We start from the raw sequence: 22,689 nt of genomic DNA, 5'->3' as shown, positions 1-22,689 counted from the left end.
CCACATTGATACCATTTTAGGCTGCAGGGTTCCCAGGCGGAATATGAGTTGTTGTTCCTGCAACCTTCGGGTGGCATCATTGTGGCACTGCAGGAGGCCCATGATGGACATGTCATCTAGAGAATGGGAGGGGGAGTGGAAATGGTTTGCGACTGGGAGGTGCAGTAGTTTGTTGCGAACTGAGCGGAGGTGTTCTGCAAAGCGGTCTCCAAGCCTCCGCTTGGTTTTCCCAATGTAGAGGAAGCCACACCGGGTACAGTGGATGCAGTATACCACATTGGCAGATGTGCAGGTGAACCTCTGCTTAATGTGGAATGTCATCTTGGGGCCTGGGATAGGGGTGAGGGGGGAGGTGTGGGGGCAAGTGTAGCATTTCCTGCAGTTGCAGGGGAAGGTGCCGGGTGTGGTGGGGTTGGAGGGCAGTGTGGAGCGAAGAAGGGAGTCACGGAGAGAGTGGTCTCTCCGGAAAGCAGACAGGGGTGGGGATGGAAAAATGTCTTGGGTGGTGGGGTCGGATTGTAAATGGCGGAAGTGTCAGACGATGATGTGTTGTATCCGGAGGTTGGTAGGGTGGTGTGTGAGAACGAGGGGGATCCTCTTTGGGCGGTTGTGGCGGGGGCGGGGTGTGAGAGACGTGTTGCGGGAAATACGGGAGACGCAGTCGAGGGCGTTCTCGATCACTGTAGGGGGAAAGTTGCAGGAGGGTTGGTGGGAGGAGGTATATTCTAGACCCTCCTGCAAAAATTCAATCCCCTATTCCCAATTCCTCCGCCTCCGCCGCATTTGCTCCCACGACAAGACATTCCACTCCCGCACATCCCAGATGTCCAAATTCTTCAAGGACCGCAACTTTTCCCCCCACAGTGATCGAGAACGCCCTCGACCGCGTCTCCCGTATTTCCCGCAATGACACATGAGCAAGAGAATGTGAGGACATAGTTCAGAGGAAGAGTTTGCTGTTGAAGTTAGCAAGACTGAAGAGAGTGAAAGAGAGGGGAAATTCAAAGCCGTATTGAGTGTAATTTTCAGACTTCTACCCACTTGTGTTTTCTAATTTTGCTTTGGCCAATACTTATTGATAATTGATATCAATTACTGCATTAAATGTAATATTTTGTGTGTAAGGGTTCAATGCCACTGGGCATTTGTTTTATTTTCCAATTTTTTTTCTGCCATGACAGTTATGAAAAATGAAGATCCTCTGACTGATTCTGAGCTATTCCAATGTTCTCTAAGCTATCTTTCTAGCTTGCACCTTTCTTTAATTTTGAAACTCATCCAAAACTCTGCTACTTGTATCCTAATTTGCACAGAGGCAGGTGATGAGAATTGGGGAAACTTTCTGGGCTGGCATTTCCATTGGCGTGGTCCATCTGGCACAAGGAAGAAATTTTTTGGCAGCCACAGACTGGTGGATAAGAAGTGAGCTGTTAATTGGCCAGCTTTAGCACTGAGAGATGTTATAGTTGTGACAATGAAAATGTAAGGTCCTCTGACTTGCCCCTCTCATACCCTACTGTTCCTTAGCAGGCTGTACCCTCCTACTCTGCTATATTCCCCCGATGCTAAGCCTCATTGTGAATTCTTGAGGGATAGCCCAGAAATTCATTTCTCTGTGAAATACTTGAGCACCAGAGAAAACCTTGTTTAATTTACTAATCTGTCTCTCTGATCCCTGCTGTCAATTGCACATATTTATTTACACAAGATTTAAGAGGTTTAAATTGCTTACAATGTCTGGTATTAATACTTTAGAGACTCTGACTGTCACTTCTATTGTCCTGGAGTTAAAGGATTTTTTTTAACACGATGGAAAGTAATAAATGAACAACAATTTGATTCAAAAAGCTTAATTTTAACAACTCATCTTGTCCGTATGGGGATTTGCTGGTTCTGTACAAAATATTATATGTCAAATGGGCATGACCGTTCCATAGCTTGGTGGCAAAGGCTTTGGGATGGTGGGGCATAACCTGGCATTGGGGTGTGAGAAGGTCTTTAGAACTTGTCTTTCAAAATGTTCCCTCGTGCAGACTAGGGCTCATGATGTCTAGGAGATGCCACGATCCACAGCTCTTTAATAAGCTGGTCTGACTCCATGCAAATTGCAGAGGGTTATTTGTCTTGGCTGTGGAGCTGGCCAGGTTGCGAGTGCATGATGTACCTCATGACCTGAAGCAGTCCATACCCTCAAAAGATACTCCTGAAATTAGGGAATCTCAGAATTGGGACTAACCTACCTTTGTTTCCAAGGGCTCCTAAGACATCCCGACCTGGACCAGGCCTAAATCCCCATATCCATTTGGTCTATGTGGGTTCCTAGACTGACAATGCCTTGATTTTAGAATTTTTAAGTTTTCCTTTCATGTCCATCTATGACCACAGTCTTCTCCAGCAACCCTGCTTGAACTATATGCTCTTTTTTAAAAAATTCGTATATATATTTATAGCAATGCTATGCTGTAGAACCTAGTTGGTTCTCTTTGGAGAAGAATCACCTTCTTCTTTTATTGAGAATTTATTTCTCAGATTTTACTTGTGGTTTTCCACCTCCCTTGGATTAGAATTTGTATATGAAGGAAAAAAGAGTGGTCATTGATTCATTGACCACTTCTCCTATACTATATACTGATTGAATAGAATGGAACTCATTTATTGAACTGGTCTGTTCTGGTAACCTGATATCTCTCTCTCTTCCCCCTCCTTCGGTTTCAGAATTGCCTCAGACAGACTATCTACAAGTGGCGGAAGCAACATGGTTGGCACTGAATGTTGTGTCCAATGGTCATTCATCAACTAGTTCTCAGACAATTGGAGTGACAAAGATAGCAAAATCAGTGATCGCTCCTCTAGCCCTACATAATGTTTCTGTATTCCTGTTATCAACATACCAGACTGACTTCATACTGGTGAGCACAAAATCGGTCTTTCTCAACATTTTGTGAAGTCTCCTGCAGCCAGTGATACTGAATAACATCTTAATCTTTAGGAAATGTGTGCTTGGGGAAGCGTCAGTTTATTTATTGGGTGCAAATGTTTCTATCTGGTATACAGCATCATGGTCATGTGGTAGACACAAAATCAGTGTTATCTAACTTGCTGCCTTGGGTTCAATATGTGATAATACCTTCCCTGATCTGCAGCTGTTTTATGGTTACATCTGGTGCCCTTTTAGAAATTGCTGTGAAGTTTCTGATTATGGAGGATAATGGTCTAGTTAGCCAGCATGATGTTAATGTAAGTTGATTCACAGGTGATGCTGTCTCAGGCATATGTTTGCAAGAAATCATATTGGGAGGTAGATGTGAAAATTGGCATTGAAAATTTAAATTTATGAATGAATAATTCAATGAAAATAGAATTCATCTAAATATAAAGTCAGAATTGATTAAGACAGACAAGAAAGATACCCCCATATTTACTTAAAAATCTGTTATTATGTCATAATCTGAGATAACAAGGTGTTCAGCTGGATGAACATAGCAGGCCAAGCAGCATCAGAGGAGCAGGAAAGCTGACGTTTCGGATCTAGACCCTTCTGTCATAATCTTATGTTTTTATACATGGTCTCCTCTTTTAAACAAGGGTGTTTAATTTTGTCTGCAGCTTTAACTAGGCATCAGACGAACTAATAAACAGTACTATCAACCCGAAACATCAAACTTTCTTGCTCCTCTGATTGTGGCCTGCTGTGTTCATCCAGCTTCACACCTTGTTATCTCAGATTCTCCAGCATTGGCAGTTCCTACTATCTTTATAAATCTGAATATTGGTTGCATCATGACTTATGCAGATTTGATACTTGGTACATATTTTCATTATCTTTAATCTCAACAATCTTCTTGTTAAAGACCTACCTGTGAAACTGAAATTGAATGGAATTCAAGGAAGTGGTCAGGCCTAGAATGGCAAAATTGACTGGACTGTCTTGCTGTGAGAGAATTTCATAAGACGTTGACAAAATGCTCCATCTTACGTTGCAACGTGAAAAAGAATGCATGTTTCTCAAATTGTATTAATTTGTCATTGCTTGAGGTGTTTATTCTTGGGAATTCATCACTTTTTATATGTAATGTTGGCACCAAGCATTTTTGGGGCTTTATAAATGAACAATTGGAACTGGTAGAACATAAGCTGGCCCAATGCACTACACAGATAAAAAGGAACTGCAGATGCTGGAGAATCCGAGGATAACAAAGTGTGGGGCTGGATGAACACAGCAGGCCAAGCAGCATCTTGGGAGCACAAAAGCTGACGTTTTGGGCCTAGACCACCACCACGCCCCCCCCCACCGAAACGTCAGCTTTTGTGCTCCTAAGATGCTGCTTGGCCTGCTGTGTTCATCCAGCCCCACACTTTGTTATCCACTGCACTACAAACTGTTTTGACCTCTGTATGCTCACCAATTGAGCATCCTTAAGATGTAAATGAGTAAACCTGACTCTCTGAATTACTATGTCGTGTGGTGCTGTGGGTTCAGGCTTACTGAGATCTAGGATTTGAATATGTGCAAATACATTTCATTTAGAGCCTTTAACACTTGTGTGAAATCAGTGCTGTTGTCCTTTGCTTGTACGTTTACATTCTCCAATTTGTATGGTCAGGTACGGGAGAGTGATTTACCGGCCGTCATTCACACCCTTTCTGAAGAATTCAGTATCTTCAAGGAGGAGAATGGTGAATCAGTCCCAGTAGATACTAACAATGTCACAAATGGCTTCACAAAACCCAAAACTGGTAAGGGAAAATGGCCTGATTAGAGTTTCATAACTGTCGTATATCTCGTGACTAGTGCAGGTCTCTCATGAGACTGTCATTCAAATGTCAAAGCTGTAATATCAAAGAATGTGACTAAATATATGATAACTGGATGGGGGTATGGATAAAGGGGAGCCTGTATATGTGTGTTTTTTAAATTTTGGTTTCCAAAAGGCATTTAGCAATTTGCCAAATAAAAGGCTGCTGCATAAGATAACATTGGTGTTGGAAGTGGTAAAGAAGCTGAATGAAGGATTGGCTAGTGAACAGGAAACCTAGGGTTGGGATAAATGGGTAGTTTTCAGGTTGGCAAACTGTAACTAATGGAGTATAAAAGGCAAATGTGCTGGGCCTTGACTATTTGCAATCTGGATTAAAAACTTGGTGACAGGACTGACTGCCTTACAGCCAGATTTGCTGATGTTGCAAAGATAGGTAGGAAAGCAAATGGACAGTGGGATGTGAAGAAACTGCAAAGAGCTAGAGATGCATTAAGTGAACAAAACTTCAGATGGACTATTAAATGGGGAAAGTGTGAAGTTGTCCACCTTGGCAAGAAGAACATTTAATAGGAAAGAATGTGGTACAGCAGGCTCCAGATGTCCTCGTATATGGTTAACATGCAAGTACAGCAAGTAATTAGGCAAGTAAATGGAATGCTGGCCTTTTATTGCAAGGAGAATGGAGGAGGGAAGACTACAATTATACAGGATACTGATATGATGTGGCTAGAGTTCCGGTCTTTTGCAGGATATGTTCGTGTTAGAGGCATAACCACTATTGGTTGTTTCAAAATAAATCTGTTTCATCATTGTCCTTTTGGGGAAAGAAATCTGCCATCCTTACCTGGTCTGGCCTACATGTGGCTTCAGATCCACATTAATGCACTTTGTTCTGAACTGCCGTCCGAAATAACCTCTATTCATGGGGCACTTAGGGATGGACAAGAAATATTTCTGGCTGAGCCAGCATTTAATGAACAAATAAAAGTTTAGAGCAGGATTAATTAGGTCGATTCCTGGTATGAAGAGAGAGGTGGAATGAGAGATGGGTTTTTCCTTGGGGAAAAATTAGGAACCTGAAGAGGCTTGATAAGTTCAATGTTGCGAGGATGTTTAGCTGCATGATGAATCTGGAACTAAAATGCATCCTTTACAAATGAGGGGCCTCTTTATTAAGTGTGAAATGAGAAATAGCTTCTTTCTTCAGATGGTCACAAGACTTTGGATAACTCTACCAGCGCAGGAAGCAGTGGATCGTTTGAATATGTTGTTGTGAAGTTGGGTAGAGTATTCATGAATTGGAAAGCAGAAAGTTAGAATTTGTTGGTTAAAAATCATCATTGGAGAGAAGAGTGCCGTGGTCCCTTTTAAGAGCTTGTGCTTTGTTTATGCTTAGAGGTTTATAAATGCAGGTGCTCAGAATGCCTGAATGGAAACTTTTTTAAAGAACAGCCAAGCAGCACTTTTTCCAAGGCAAGAAGTTTGAATTTGGCCAGTTAACTTAAACCAAGCACCTAGATACAGCAAGCCAATTGAATTTAAATCTGGTGTTGGTTTCAGGTTTTCAATCATAATATAAGAATTAAATTGTATTTATGGGTACATAAGATGAAGGCATTTTGGAAAATTTGTGGAGGGCCATCTGCCACCTGCCAGAGTTAGCACCATTGAGCTCTCGGAGAAGGCCCATCTAATTAAACAAAAGTACCGTGGTATTTTAGCTTAAAGTCCTCATTGAAGAAGCTATAGAGATAAAACATTCCTGACAGCAGAATTAGCAGAAGAAAGGTGTTAGTGACGAGACTGGAGAAGACAGAATATTCAAGAAGACAATCTAGGCAAACTTGGAGAGATTAAGTTATAATTCATTGCCTTTTTATTAACTGGGTTTAAGTGGGACTTGTTTGACTAAACACAGTACTCCAGCAGAATTTAGCCCAGTTAGGAAGTTGTTAGTCTAAGGGGGAATTGTCAGTTTGTTAGGAATTCTGTTAATTTGTTCACTGTTGAATTAAATAAATAAATTGTTTCTTGTCACTTATAAAGTGGAGATCGGAGACTTTTTTTTCTTTTAACCACTTTTAATAGATTATGAGGAGAAAGACAAGCTTCCCTGGGTATTTTAGGGTTAATTATTAGAGGGGAACACCTACTCCCGTCATAACAGATTGGGGCTTTGTGTTCTAATTTAATTATCAGAGGGGTTCACCATTTTCCCCTTCCCTAACAATGTTCAAGGTTCAACTGGAGGGATTTTATTTTATCTAAAAGGCAGTTGAGGGTTCTGAGGGACTGGCAGGAAAGTGGAGTTACATACAGATGATCTTTAGTGGAAAAGAATGCTTCACGGACAAAATGGTCTACTCCAGTTCCTTTTTCTTGTGAACAAAGCTTGCAGATTGAGCCTACAGTTGGAAAATTAACTTTAATATAGATAAGTTTGAAGTGGTGCATTTTTGATGGGAAAATTAAGGGCACCACAGTCTGTTTTGAATAATGGGTGGCTGAATGGATTGGAGGAGCAGCGGGATCTTCGGAGTACAAAACACAAATCACTAAAATTAACAGCACAGGTTAATAAGGCCAGTTTAAATAAAATAAGCATTGGATGGAGTTGACAGGCAGAACCGTTTTGTTGAACTTTTACTGAAAGTAAACCACATGTGGTAGTCAGCAGAAATGAATGCAGCGTTCGTGTCTCAATAGTCTTAACAAAAATGTAGAGGCGTTGATGAAAGAATAAAAAAATTCTCAAGGATGGTAGCAAAACCAAGAGGATCTAGGCTGAATTGGCCGAAGCACTTTTTATTTAGAAAAGGCACTTGTGGTTTATCTGATAAAAGGGCTTTATGATGATCACAGGAGGTGATGGCAACTATGTAAAAGGAATTTTTTTCATTTGCAGCGAGGGTGCCAAAACTAGAAGTTGTAGGTATATCAGCGATTAGTAGGAACTGCGATGCTGGAGAATCTGAGATAACAAAGTGTAGAGTTGGATGAACACAGCAGGCCAAGCTGCATCAGAGGAGCAGGAAAGCTGACACTTTGGGCATGGAGCCTTCAGAAATGGGGGAGGAGTAGGGGATTCTGAAATAAATAGGGAGAGTCGGGGAGGTGGATGGAAGATGGATAGAGATGATAGGTGGAGAGGAGACAGATGGGTCAAGGAGGTGGGGATGGAGCCAGTAAAGGTGAATGTAGGTGGGGATTGGTCAGTCAAGGGAGGACGGACAGATCAAGGAGGTAGGGACAAGCTGAACTAGTTTGGGGATGCGGCTGGGGGTGGGGAGACTTTGAAGCTTGTGAAGCCCACATTGAGACCGTTGGGCTGCAGGGTTCCCAAACAGAATAGGAGGTGCTGTTGCTGCAGCCTTCAGGTGGCATCATTGTGGCACTGGAGGAGGCCCAGGATGGACATGTTGTCCAAGGAGTGGGAGGGGGAGTTGAAGTGATTTGTGACTGGGAGGTGCAGCCGTTTGTCATGAACCGAGCATGGGTGTTCCACAAAGTAGTCTCCAAGCCTCTGCTTGGTTTCCCCGATGTCGCCTCCTCTAGAGATGCTCAAAAAACCACCCTTAATGATGGCTAGAGACTGGAGGAGTTTAAAAGCTTCATTTTTTTTTTCTGTGAGCTCTTAACCTGAACCTAACCATTACTCTTCTCTATTTACAGCTGTCAGCCCCACAGTTCATCCAGTGTTAAGTCCCAAGAACCAGTTCTGTGTAATGAGCTTGGACCCAGATACTCTTTCCACTATTGCCACTATTCTCATGGATGTAATGTTCTACTCTGCAAGGTTTCAATCTTTTGAAAAGTTCTTTTGATATATGGTGCTTAATATAGTAATTGCTTACTGTGTAATCCAGAGAACCCTTTATGCTTGGATCCGTTATAAGAGGTTTGATGGATTGAGTGTCTGCATGCTGTCATTTTTGAGTTTTGTTTTTTTCTGTCTATTAACTGAATATGTTTATCTAAAACATCTGTCAAGTCAGTACGATCTTTGTACAATCTACCCATCCAGTTTCTTACTTGGAATACAAGATTCCACCATGTGACCTGAGATTAGTTCATGGGGATTTTCTGATTCAGAGTCAATATCAGATAAAAGATTGCATCCTTTTCATACCCTGATGTACTTTTTAACTGAGATTGATTTCACAGAATGCAAAAGATTGAAATGAATTTGTGACTGCTTCTGAAAAGGAAATGCAGAGAGCTTAATATATCCTTCTGTTGCAGTTTGAAAGCTCGGTCTGCTGATCAGGATCTTGACTACATTCGTTTTTTTTCTTTTTCGTTGATCGATGGCTATATTTCAATTGTAGTGGACACACAGACACAGAAGAGGTTAGTGCTCTTGAAATTCTTAAGAGAACTTTGTGACAGTAAGGATTTTGGAATGTACTAAAGTCAGCGAAATACATTTTCATGTTGTTATTTGACTATTTGTTTTTCCCCCAAACAATGGACCCTACTGTCTGAAAAGAGTGAGCTTGGCAATCTGGGCCAACTTTACTCTGGTTTGTAAGTATGGCAGCAAGTCACTTACTGAATTGTGCTGCTTCAAAAGCCCCAAAATGAAACTGATTTTCTGATGCTCGCTTTTTCTCGTTATATGTGTAAAATCTTGTAAAGTAGAAGGAAGCCATTTTACACACATTGATGTTAGCTCTTTCAAATAGTCATCGAATTTCATCTCCGCTATACTCCTTGAAAAGTTTACATTTTTGAGGTCATAACCAATTCCCTTTGGAAGTTACTGTTCTGTGTATTTCCATATCCCTGTTCAGGCTGTGCTTTCTAAATCACTAACTCGTAAAGCTTCTTCCCTCTGTTTCTTTTGTCATTTTGTTAAGTTTGTGTTCTCCCTAAGCTATGCTGTCAAACATGATCATATTTTTTAGCATCTATATTAAATTTCCCTTGATTTGTTTCTGCTGTCTGGAGAAGAATTCCACCTTCATTCTTCATGCTACATCATCGACATCCCATATGCCTTGTACCATTGTTGCAAACTTCATCTGCAGCATCTTTGAGATCTTGCAAACTTTTCTGAAGTATTACGTGCTTAAAACATTTTCCACTTGCTGATATTATCATCGGCTTTTTTTTTTTGAAGTTCTGTTCTCAGCCTCTTTTGAGATCAGCATTTCCCCAATCTGTTATTCTTATCTTTGTCATATTTGATAGCCTTCTCAGTTATTATCTTAAAGCAGGGCTTTCCAATGTGGGACATGGGGCTGTACTAACTGCTGTGGAGTTTGGACTGCAGTTACAACTGACAGGCTGTCACTGGCCTTGAAAATTTTCAAACCTTGATTAGGGATCACAGTGTAGAAAATGTTTGGGAAGCAGCATCTTACAGCATAAAAGATGTGGCCACTACGCTTATAACTTTTTTTAATAGCTACCCTGGCTCACTACCTATTACTAGATCCAGAAGTAAATCCCCTCCTTTGTTCAGCTTCTTGAACACTTTTTGGATTAGATTTGAATCTTGTTTATTATTATAGGAACTGATTCCCCTATTCTGTTTACCTTGTATCTCTTGGTCAGTTGGCTATTATAAAAATGGTGGAAATGCCCCTGCCCCTAATTCTTATTCTGCTACTTAATATTTTTGATTTTATTTGTATATTTATTCTGCCATCACTTTAGGTGGCCTACAGCTTACCCTAAGTATTGTAACCAATCCTTTAATATCATTTTATCTCAACCATGTGGATTTTATTTCTGTACTGTCACTATTCTTCTCTGACCTGATGTTTTTCGCAATAGGTGTAGCTGCTATAATGCACTTTTGGTTTGGTCCTTTTTTTTTTGTAATTGTATTATGCCTTGCCGTGATTTAAATTTCTAGTCGATCTTTCTGCAATCATTCTCTCTATAAATCATAATATGCTTGTTTTTCAGCAGCCTATTAAGGCCTTGATTTTCCACTTTTATGGACGGTACTGTGTATCGCCATATAGATGGGCTAACGTATTCTTAACTTGCAGAAGTTGCTGGAGAAACTGGGCAAAAAGAAGTGTCACTGAACTTAAAGCATGATCTCTGCTTTCTTTCCACAGATAGTGCCAGACCTGCTGAGTTTCTCCAGCACTTTTTTTTGCTGGATTTCCAGCAGTTTGCAGTTTTGTTTTGTATTATTCTTTAATTGCAGTTAGTTCTTGTTTCATTTTGCATCAGCTTTTTAAGGCTTGTGCTCTGTAGTTCTGTTTACCTCCTTATCCATCAAAGTCCTGATTTTAATGCATTCTTTCCTAAGCTCTGCTTTGCTGGTATCTTGAATGATTTTAGTTCACTTTACATTCTCTCCCCACCCCTTTATTTTCCATTTTTGTGTGCAGAAATGAGCCTGGTGGATAGTTGGTTGGATTGATGTATGCCAACATTTTGTCTTTGGGCAGAATGGCACTTTCTCATCATCATCTATGCTGAGGATTGGGATGGATAATTGTCTAGAGGTAGTAAGCCAGGGACAAGTAATACAAATGTGTGGGTGCACGAACATTGCATATTTAAGCCTGATTTATCTTTAGAAATTTATTTATTTACTTATTTGTATGCTGCTCTTTTACCCGGGGCAGTTTGTTTTAATGGTGTGGGTTGCGTTCACAATGGGTCACCAAGGGGCCAAATAAGCACTTTGCAATGTTTCAACTTGACCATCTGTTTCCACTTGACAGATTCCCTAGCAATCTGCTGCTCACCAGTGCGTCGAGTGAGTTATGGAGGATGGTGCGAATAGGTGGACAGCCATTGGGATTTGGTAATTATGAATGTTGCTCACTTTCGTACTTGCTCCCAGTGTTACATTAAAAGCTGGATGAGCGATTGATATCTGGAGATTTAAATGAGCTAATGACCCTAGTTTTAATTTCCCTACAAAGAGCCTCCGATGGATGTGCAGGTTGATTTCAATGGAGGTGAACCAGAACTTGTTTGAAAATTCATTCACTTTAACGAGTGCATTATGGCTGACAACAACCTTTTAGCGTTTGACCAGAAATAAATGGGATGAAAATTCGTTTGTAGAGCATTAATCACTGGGAATGTAATCAGCAACTGCTTTTCTTACCTGGGTTAACTTGAATGAGGCACTCAAACAAAGTTGCTGGGAAAGCTCAGCAGGTCTGGCAGCATCTGTGAAGGAAAAAAACAGAAATGAGGAAGGGTGACTGGACTTGAAACGTTAACTCTGTTTTCTCCTCCACACATGCTGCCAAACCTGCTGAGCTTTTCCAGCAACTTTGTTTTAGTTCCTGATTTACAGCATCCGCAGTTCTTTTGGTTCTTATTTAGTGTTGACTCGAATGAGGTTGTCTGACTCATACTGCGTTGACAGAGTGAATGTTATGAAATTATCCTGCAGTTTGTGACCTTTGCTCAAAAGTGCATCTCTGAATGTTGTCTGCAACTTTGTTTCTCTTGGTGACACTGACGCTAACACTTATTTTAAAAAAAGTTGTTCCTCTTTAACGTTGGCCTCCAACAGTGAATTGTCCTTATGATTGCATGATCCCTGTGAATGGTGATTGAATAAATAATCTTTCAGGGTTATTTTCAGTTCACATTCTGTGTGGAAATAATTATTGATCCAGTGACATTACCTCATGTCACTGGCCCCAGCTGCTCATTTATTTGTGTATGTTCAAGATGAAGATAACAGATTTTGAAGTACTAAAGATAGCAATAGATATGGAGATAGTGTAGGAAAATGGCACTGAAGTAAAAGATCAGCCATGTTTATGATGAATGGCAAGGCAGGGTCAAGGGCCTGAATGGGCCATCTGCTCCTATTTTAAATACTCTAAAAATGGCTGCTACGAATCATGTGACATTTGATATTTGTGCATCAAGACAGTACCAAGTTTCAAGTGAATACTTTATTTAATATGGACACCCACAGAACTCTGGTGAATTTACGTACCTCTTTATTTAAGGATGGACTGACCAATTCACAATGCCCATAGATTTCTAGATTGTCTACCTTCTTGTTTCTTGCTAGACAAAAGGAAGTGTTGAAACCCCATCTCTGTGAGAAGGGAATAGACCCTTTCAACTTTCTGTTGTATTGCAGCGGCTTTCCCCATCCGCAATAGACTGATCGTCAAAAGTTGCTGAACCTGAGCACAGGTTTAGAATGTGAACGCAAGACTTTTTTAATTTGGAAAGGACTCTCTCCATATCACTTTTTGAGGCATCTTTTTTTTTGAGGCTTGAAGAATTGAGTAGCCTTGGTCATTTAAACTACCAAAACTATTGAAACTATAAGGCAGCCAAAGCTTTCCTTTTCTTGTTCATAAAAAGTAATGTGAGAAATTAGACAAGAACATTGCAGCGTGATGAGAATTCTTTGCTTTACAACACTCTCAATTCAAATTTAAAGTTTTGAAATAATTTGACCTGCTACATGAGAGACTGGAGATGATTAATCGAGGGCTGAGAATTTAAATTTGTGTATTTGTGTTTAATTTTGTTCATTTGTGACATTGTGTGTTGACTTCACATGTTTGAGATGGTGTTGGTTTAAGTGCTAACAAATAAATAACCTTTTACTTTTTTACTTGCAAAAGCTCGCTGCTGTACTATTTAATTGAATTCCACACCCGAAGGGGAAGTTCTGATCACGGGTTGTAAGAAAATATACACATTTTGTTTGCGATAAGTGAAGCTAAATAGTAACTATCCATGTTTAATTCCATGACTGAATGTAGTAAAAGACAAGTACTCGTAGCTGTTTTATAAGATTGGTGTGGGAAGGATGGTGATTTAAAAACAAGAAGGTTGTGAACTCCTGATAGAAAAGAATTTCAGTAAACTCGCATCTACCCCAACCCAAAATAAAAACTGACCCTGGATCACATCAAGGAAGAAGTACGGGGCAACTCCAAATAACACGAGGACCAGGCTTGGAGACTGACTGACTGGTATTTCATCGGGAATGGAGTCCAGGCAGTGGGTTCGGTCCTGGTGGAGCTCAAGCTGAGGGGAGATGTGAAACAGAGGCCTAGTGTTGCTTCATGTGAATCTGGTAATGGGTTGCTAAATCTTTAAACTTCCTCAGTGCTGCCCTTTGCACAACACAATGTAATGCATGTAATTCAGGCAACCTTTTAAACAGAAATGGGAACCAGGACTTTTTTACATCACTGTTAAAACAGTGCTTCAAATAATTTGCTTACTGTATGTCGGGGAAAATAGCCTGTAATTACTATTGGGGATATGATACTTGTATTACAGTCTCCGAGAGATGCAACTGTCAGTCATAGTAACAAGTGACTGTTGACTTGCTCGTTTCCAAGTTAGATTTGTTTTTTTTGTTTGTTGACTTTGGCTGTAGAATCAAATGGATACTTTTCCTAAAATAGTTGTGATTCTTTGCCTTTTTTTGCACTGCCTTGTATTGGGTTTACAGTCCCATTTATTTCTAAGTTCACATTTTATATAGTTAAGCTAGTCAATGTCCCTTATATTGTGACATGATTTTATTCCAATTTCTATCTCGAAAGATGATAAACAGCCAAGACTTGTTTTTGCCTATCAGTTATCTGTCATCCTTTTGAATAAGCAGCACATCAGTTAATAATTGCTCATGACTAATCTCGGAGGTGGGGAAAGGTCACTGTTGCAATTCTGAACTCCTTCATTTTGGGCTTGAGTTTTGGAATGCTACTTCGGGTCTGTCTATGCACTTTAGTGCAAATCTAATCTGTGTGGCTGATTTTATTGAGATCTGTATGTTTATTTAACAAAAACTCATTAACTGTCTGTTTGGTAGTTTGTTGAACTTAAATTCAAAGGGGAAGCGCCCTCATCTATTTCAGCTTCACTTGCAAATGTGTATTTGCCGTTGCGTATCATTCTTAGATGCTGGAGCTGAGATTGTCCGGGCTTAATGTAATGGAGGTTCTATTGAATGTAAGCATAATGCAATGAAGATAATTATTGTAAATGCAGTGTGCAGTAATGTCAGTTGTTTGATCTCTGTTATATGCAAATCCTGATACTTTTTAATCTGTCTGTTCAGATGAATGTGGGATTGTTGCACAGATATCTGAGCCTCTAGCAAATGCTGACATTTCTGCGTACTATATCAGCACCTTCAATTTTGACCATGCACTGGTAAGAGTTTGTTTCTTCTCTGCAGATTTACATGTTGCCCATTTGCTCAAAAGCAATGGGCTTTATTGGATATTGTTGGATTAAAGAAAGTGAAAGATACTTTTGTGCAAAGTAGTGGAGAAGTACAATAATTTTTTCTTGTGCAAAGTAGTGGAGAAGTACAATAATTTTTTCTTGTGCAAAGTAGTGGAGAAGTACAATAATTTTTTCTTGTGATTCACTTGCTGAATGAGTTTATTTTGCTGTTTCCTCTCTGTAATGAGTTTATGCTCCAGGCAGTGCGTAAGAAACCTTTTTTGTCTGAAGGAGACTACTATATGAGTGTCTCCTTCAGAAAGCTGCAAACTCTTTTCGGAGTGAGAAGGTATGAACGATCGGATGTTATGGAGCTGGATCATTGTGGAAGGAGCTGCTGCTGGAAGAATGTATTTATGTGAATCAATGCCAAACAAAGTTCTTGTGGTGTGGGAAGTGGTGGGGGGGGGGGGTGGCAAAGGTTAAAATCCTGACTGTTGAAAATTCTTCTCTGCCAGCCTCCCCTTGTCATTTTTGTAATTTCTTTTAATGTCTATGGTAGCACTAACAGTCATGGAATAATCATCTGATAGCGAATAAACCCTCTATGTCTCATCCTCCCTATAATTGAAGAATCGACCATCCAATGTGGTGATAAAATCATCCCACGTTGGAATGTGGTTTGTGTATTGAAACCTGTTGGACATTTCAGCCAGTTTGAATTTGTGAAAATGTTTGCCAATTCTCAAGTCTTAGGAAGGTATTTCTATACTGACAAATTAGAGCACATCTAAACCCATTTCCTTTTTTGGCTTAAATTCCTAGACATGGAATATTTACAGGTAAGCAACTGGTTTGGCCATTCATTTTATAGCGCTCCTTCAACCAGATAAAAGGCTAAAGGCAGCAGATGCATGGAATATAACCTGCAAGTTCCCTTCCAAGCTACGCACCATCCTGATTCGGAACTATATTCCCGTTCCATCACTGTCACTGAGTCTACCTCTCGGAACTCTCTTCCCAACAGTAACGTGTTGTCCTTGCACCACAGCAGTTCATGACGGTGGTTCACCACCTTGCCCAGGGCCATTAAGGATAGATAACAAATGCTGACCTAGCTAGCATCACCATGCCTCGGCAACTCCTCTTTAAAACCAATGATCCCAGATTTTCTGATCACCAATTATTTGACATTTTGGGCTATTTGTGGTATGATTGTAGTACATCACTTGTGCCCCTTGTCTAAGGCTTTGATTTCTTCCTAAAAGTTGGTGCCCATATTTGGACAGAATAGTCTAACTGAGACCTAACCAGTTTTGGATCTTAAAAAAAAGTTAATTCCTTGTTTTCACATCCTATATCTTTATTTATATCCAAGCTCTTGTTTGATTATTAAGATACATCTTAATGCTTGGACTTGTCTATTCCTATAGGCACTTTAACAGTGTAATATCTAATTTAGGTTTATTCTTCACTTTGTTTTCTTTGACTGTGAGAATAAAATGAATTATTTCATGCTTTTTTCAGCATAACATTTCACTTGTTTTGTATCTGCCCATTTCGCCAGTCTGACTGTCTTGAAGTTTATTCCTAAACAAAAATTGATTTACATAATTGTTAGGCCTTGAAAGGAGAAATTACATCCCCCATTGAGCCCTGATTACAATATGAAAAGAACTGCTCTGTTCTGTCCTTCAGCCAGTTTCCTATCCACATTTCATCCTTTGAGCTTCAACTTTGACAAAATATCATACAGTAGATGTTTTAGCAAAGATCTTTTGGAAGTTCCCACAATATTAATTTCCCTATCCTCATCAGTTGTCTATTATTTTGTCAAGGAAAAGTTTGGTGATTAGAGCTGCTAGGGAGTACCTAAACTAATCTTTTGGAGAGGCATTAAAAAAAATCAGTACTCCAGGATGAACTAGAGATTTTATAAAAATAACAAAAAATTGGAAAATGGCCCACCGAGGATGGGAAGCAATGAAAATCAACTTCGAAGTTCACATTGATCATGTTTGAATTACCTGGTGTCTCATTTGCCTTTTTTCCATAAGATGTAAACGCTGCTTCAACTGGATCTGGTCCCATTCTTTCTTTTAAACAGTGCACAGAGCCCAAAGATCTGTACTATTGGAGTAGCGGTGCAAAGACCAACTTGTGATCTAAGTTAATCCAATCCTTCCCTGATTTCTTAGCATGACTCCTGTATCAATAGGAACGTACTCCATTGTAAAGGTAAAGTCATCCTAGTCCCAGAAGACAAAGGGAGCAATATGACGAGAAATGGTTTAACCTGAGGGTTACCACACCTGAGAGGAGAGGCTGAGAACGTGAGACCCTCATGGTGATCTTGGTGTGGGAATTGAACCTGCATTGCTCTGCATCACAATCCAGCCTACCATTTGTTTTGTGTTTCACTCCAGTAACCTTTTTAAATGAAAGCAACTCTAAGGTGAACAGAACTAACTTCTTAAGTCTTGTTTATAGCCCTCTGTTTTGCTGGCTTAAAATCTTAAAATTTGATGTTATTTTACAAACATCAGGACTAAAATAAGGAGCAGTTTGGAAGAGTAGCCAGAGGATTGGCCATGGATGGGACTTCTTAAATATGGAAAGAGATTTAGAAAGACAGACAGCTTTAGTTGAGGAATTCCGTAGCAAAGGATAGACTGTCACTGATGAAAATGAGCTTAGAATGAAGACTGATTGGATATAGTCAACATGGCTTTCTATGTGGGAAATCATGTCTCACTAAGTTGATTGAGTTTTTGTTTGAGGGCAAAGCAGTCAACGCAGTCCTATATGGACTTCAGTAAGACATTTGACAAAGTTCCTCAAGGTATGCTGGTTAGCAAGGGTAGATCACATGGAATTCAGTGAAAACGAGCCATCTCGATACAGAGCCGGCTCAAGGGTAGAAGACAGAGGGTGGTGGTAGAGGGTTGCTTTTCAGACTGGAGGCCTGTGACCAGCAGTTGTCATAAGGATCCATGCCATGTCCACTGCTTTTTGTCACTTATAAAATGATTTGGATGTGAACATAAGTGACAGTAAAATTTGGAGGTGTAGTAGTCAGCAAAGGAGGTTACCTCCGAATATAACAAGATCTTGATCAAATGGACCGATGGGCCAAGAAATGGCAGATGGAGTTTAATTTAGATAAATGTGAGACGCTGAATTTTGGAAAGGCAAATCAGAGTAGGATTGTACACTTAATGGTAAGATCCTGGGGAGTGTTGCTGAACAAAGAGACCCAGGGGTGCCAGTTAATAGTTCTTCTAAAGTGGAGTCCCAGGTAGACAAGGTAGTATCTCACAATGCTTGCCTTTACTGGCCAGTGCTTTGAATACAAGAGTTGGGAGGTTATATTGCAACTGTACAGGACATTGGTTGAGGTACATTTTGGAATACCGAGTGCAGTTCCGGTATCCCTGCCATGGGAAGGATGCTATGAAACTTAAGTGTTCAGAAAAGGCTTACAATGATGGTGCCAGGCTTGGAGGGTTTGGGCTTTTGGAAGAGGCTGAATAGGCTGGGACTATTTTCCTCGGAATGTCAGGGGCTGAGGGATGACCTTTAGAGGTGTATAAAATCAGGAGGGGTATGGATCGAGGGGGAGGCAATGCCCTAGTGTTATTGTGGCTGGACTGTTAATCCAAAGATCCAGATAATGATCTGGGGACCTGGGTTCAAATCCTGCCATGACAGACGGTGGAATTTGAATTCCAAAAGTATCTGGAATTAGGAAACTAATGATGACTGTGAATCCATTGTTGATTATTGGAAAAACTCATTTGGTTCACTAATGTCCTTGGAGATGGAAACTGCTACCCTTACCTGGCCTAGCCTACATGTGACTCCAGTCCCACAGCAATGTGGTTGACGCTTAACTGCCCTCTGGGCAATTAGGGATCGACAATAAATGCTGACTGGCCAGCAACTTCCTCATCCCGTAAATGATAAAAAGACAAAGCCCTTTCCCCGGGGTGGGGGAGCCCAAAACTAGAGGGCATAGGTTTAAGGTGAGAAGGGAAAGATTTAAAAGGGATCTAAGGGGCAACTTTTTCTCATCGAGGTTCATGTGTATATGGGATGGGCTGCCAGAGGAAGTGTTGGAAACTGGTAAAATTAAAACATTTTAGAGGGCATTTGAGATGGATATATGAAGGATGTGGGCCAAATACTGACAAATGGGACCAGATTAATCTAGGATATCTAGGACAAGTTGGGCCAAAGGGTCTACTTCCAAGCTGTATAGTTCTAGGACTCTCAAAAAAAACACTACACATTTCTAATTGCAAGCACTTACCGCTTACATTGGCTTGAAATAGGCAGCATGATAGGTGAGGAATAATCATGGTGTGAGTTTTTGTTTGTGAAGATGTCTTTATAAAAACAATTAACGTTTGTTTCTACGGTTTAGCCAGATTAATCTCCTTATTTCTTTCTATCCCTTAGGTGCCTGAAGAAGATATTGATAACGTTATTACTATGCTGCAGAGACGTCAGAATGGTGAAAGATAGCAGAGACTGCCTGACTTTATATTTTACAATGTATTCATCCATCAAGTTGATGCGTAAATTTTGAAGACCAGGAATTATTGTGTCTCAAAAACCTATGCTGAGAGCATAAGGCAGACATTTAGACTGGGTTTTCTACGATATTTAATAGTTAAACAATTTAGTTAGAATAAGGCTAGCTAATTTTTCTCCAAGTTCAGTTCAATTCTGTTTACTACTTCAATGATTGAACTCTTATGCACAGCCATGAAAATTTGCATTACTGTTTTGCACTAAGACCTTCAGTATATGGGTGGTCTTGTTTTCAAAGACCTGAAAAAGTTGCAGTTTTGCTTTTTGAGGTAAACTGGATGTTGTGTGTGGAATGGCTTAAAACACCATGTAATGCAAGTAAATCAGGTTACAAGCCTTGATGTTTTGAGTTGTAATAAGACTCCAACCCAGGATTGGTCTTTAATTTATAAACCTGAAGAAAATTGGAGGAGGTTGCAATGGGTTGAGGAAAAGAAGCTAATTGCTCTATTCACCTGTTAGAATTAGCCAATGGATGAATTTTTAATCTGATGTAGGCTGCAAAGAACTATATTCTTTAATTTTTCATGAAAACGTATCTATTTCATTACTGAGTATTTTCACATTCTTGCAGTTGTAATCTTCGTTGATCTGTTTTTAAATGGTGCTGCTACTCTTCCACTACAACAAGCTTCATTTATCACAGGAGGCTTAACAGATGTGATCAAGGAATGTGGAATAAGAAAGCTGGCATCTTGTGGTTTTTATTCATGAAACATTCAGTGGGTGCTTTAGTCACATGGCAACCAGAATATGCTAAGGAGTGATTTTTAAATTTAAAAGTTTATTATTTTGGGCTTCAGGAACTGAAGCTCCAACTGTGAGGCTAAATACTGGACAGACATCTGGTTGACTGTAAACTTGTTTCATTGGAATTGTTTCGGTCTTATTAAAATTAGAATTAATTTACAAAAACAAATAGTGTCTGTGTGGTTCCTGAACATGAAAATCAATTAGGAGAAGAAAAAAGGTACAGTGCAACATTGAAGGAAGCAGTAGCTGATTACGTGGAGAGCACACTCACACACGCACACTCACACACGCACACTCACACACGCACACTCACACACGCACACTCACACACGCACACGCACACGCACACACGCACACGCACACACGCACACGCACACGCACACGCACACACGCACACTCACACTCACACTCACACTCACACTCACACTCACACTCGCACACGCACACACGCACACGCACACTCACACACGCACACGCACACTCACACACGCACACGCACACGCACACGCACACGCACACGCACACGCACACTCACACACGCACACTCACACACGCACACTCACACACGCACACTCACACACTTATACAGACAAACATATATATTTCCATGCTCACTTTAGGTGCTGCCTTATGACAGTCTTGAATGATTGTTGGCAGCTTGTTCAAATGCATCGTGGATTAGTCTTCCCATATGTTGCAATTAGTAATGTTTCCCTAACTGCTTTGTCCTAGTTAATGATCCCAGAAGGGTGAAGCTCCAAGTTCTGATCCTGTAGAATGCTTTATATTTGAACCATGAAATTTCCCAGAAATAACTGTGGATATTTGTAGGACAATTTACAATGCCTTTTGTACGTGCCTTTCTTCCTTCAGCTGACCTTGACAGGTTATATTCCCATCCACATGATCTGTTGAGAAACTGTTTGCAAGTATGATGAATGTGAATGCATTATTTACCTCCCTTTCTGAAGGGAACTGCTCAATTGCAGCAATGTTGATTGTCAAGTATGAGCAGATCATTGTGGATTTCCTACGTTGGATAGTGGTGATTTGTCTGTGCCAATCTGCTTGCAAGCCAATTGGTGAGACAGAGACTGTGATGGCATTCTTTGTGGATGGAGTTTATGGACTACTCAGTCTTGCAGCTCTTACCATGCACGATTCCTGCCATTTTCCCCTTTTTTATCACAACTCAGTTAATTAACCCCAGTCATTTGCTAACTACTTTGTATGTGAACAGATTACCCTCAAATGAAACTTTTGAAGCCAAATTATGTGTGAACAATGACAATGAAAGTTTTTTTAAAAATTCTGTATCTTCGCTTATTGCAATCATTCAGTAACCTCTTTTCATATTTGATATGCAATTTTCCACATTCCATCCTTTTAACAAAACGGCGTGTTCACAAAGCATCTCCAAAAAAAATTGACTTTCAAAGGATTTGTAAGAACATTATACAATCCTATTTGAGGATCTCTCATATATTTTTGTTTAACAAAAACAGGTGCCTCCTCCGATTTGACAACTGGTGCCTTGTGACAAACCACTATTCTGGAAATTTCTTAATTCTAACAGTTCTTTTTATGCCAGCAAGGCCAGTCAAAGAGTTATATAGCATGGAATTAGACCCTTCATTCCAACTGATTTGTTCTGATTCTCGATCTTAAACTGACGTAGACCCATTTTATAGCACTTGGCCCATATTCCTCTAAACCCCTCCTCATTCATGTACCTGTCTAGATTCTTTTAAATGTTGCAATTGCACCCACCATCATTGATTCCTCTGGCAGCTCATTCCATACACTTTCCACCCTCTGCATGGAAGATGTTGCCCCTTTCCCCTCTTCCCTTTAAACCTGTGCCTTCTAGTTTTGGACTCTGTGTTACCCTGGGAAAAAGATTTTCTGTTCACACTATCCATGCCCCTAATGATTTTATAAACGTCTGCAAGGTTACCTCTCAGCCTTTTAATGCTTTGGAGAAAATATCCCCACTCAATTCAGCCTCTCCCTACAGCTCAAACCCTCCAGTCCCTGGCAGCATTCTTGTAAATCTTTCCTGAACCCTTTCAAGTTTAACAGCATCTTTCCTGTAGCAGGGAGACCATAATGGAATGCAGTATTCTAAAAGTCTGGCTTGCAAGTAGTCCTGTTTGGTAGCATCATCAGGTTGACACCTTATTTTTAGGAATGCCTGGAGCTGCTCTTGGCTTGCCCTCCTGCACACTCCATTGAACTAGGGTTGCTTTCCTGGCTTGATGGTAATGGTTGAGTGGGAGACATGCTGGGCCATGACGTTACAGATTGTGCTGGAATGCAGCTGTTTTGGCCCACAGTGCCTCATGGATGCTCAGTTGTGAGATGCAACATCTGTTAGAAGTCTTCCCCATCTAGCATGGTAATGGTGTCACGCAACACGATGGAAGTTATTCTC

The 22,689-nt window shown here is 40.3% G+C and overlaps 1 protein-coding gene across 1 annotated transcript in view; it reads left to right on the top strand.

Moving 5' to 3' along the window:
• Positions 1-20,421, top strand: part of LOC125464257 (cytosolic arginine sensor for mTORC1 subunit 2-like) — a 53,350-nt gene extending 32,929 nt beyond the window's left edge. Inside the window, exons 3-9 of the mRNA XM_048556527.2 lie at positions 2,716-2,909; positions 4,605-4,737; positions 8,433-8,556; positions 9,003-9,110; positions 11,453-11,535; positions 14,797-14,891; positions 19,368-20,421. Coding sequence (XP_048412484.1) covers positions 2,716-2,909; positions 4,605-4,737; positions 8,433-8,556; positions 9,003-9,110; positions 11,453-11,535; positions 14,797-14,891; positions 19,368-19,433 — 803 coding nt within the window. The 3' untranslated portion in view covers positions 19,434-20,421. The remainder of the gene's footprint in view (positions 1-2,715; positions 2,910-4,604; positions 4,738-8,432; positions 8,557-9,002; positions 9,111-11,452; positions 11,536-14,796; positions 14,892-19,367) is intronic.
• The last annotated feature ends 2,268 nt before the right edge of the window (positions 20,422-22,689 follow it).

The sequence above is a fragment of the Stegostoma tigrinum genome, chromosome 26 (genome assembly GCF_030684315.1).
Source record: "Stegostoma tigrinum isolate sSteTig4 chromosome 26, sSteTig4.hap1, whole genome shotgun sequence".
In the NCBI taxonomy this organism is placed as follows: domain Eukaryota; kingdom Metazoa; phylum Chordata; class Chondrichthyes; order Orectolobiformes; family Stegostomatidae; genus Stegostoma; species Stegostoma tigrinum.
This window is presented reverse-complemented; position numbering and strand designations above follow the sequence as displayed.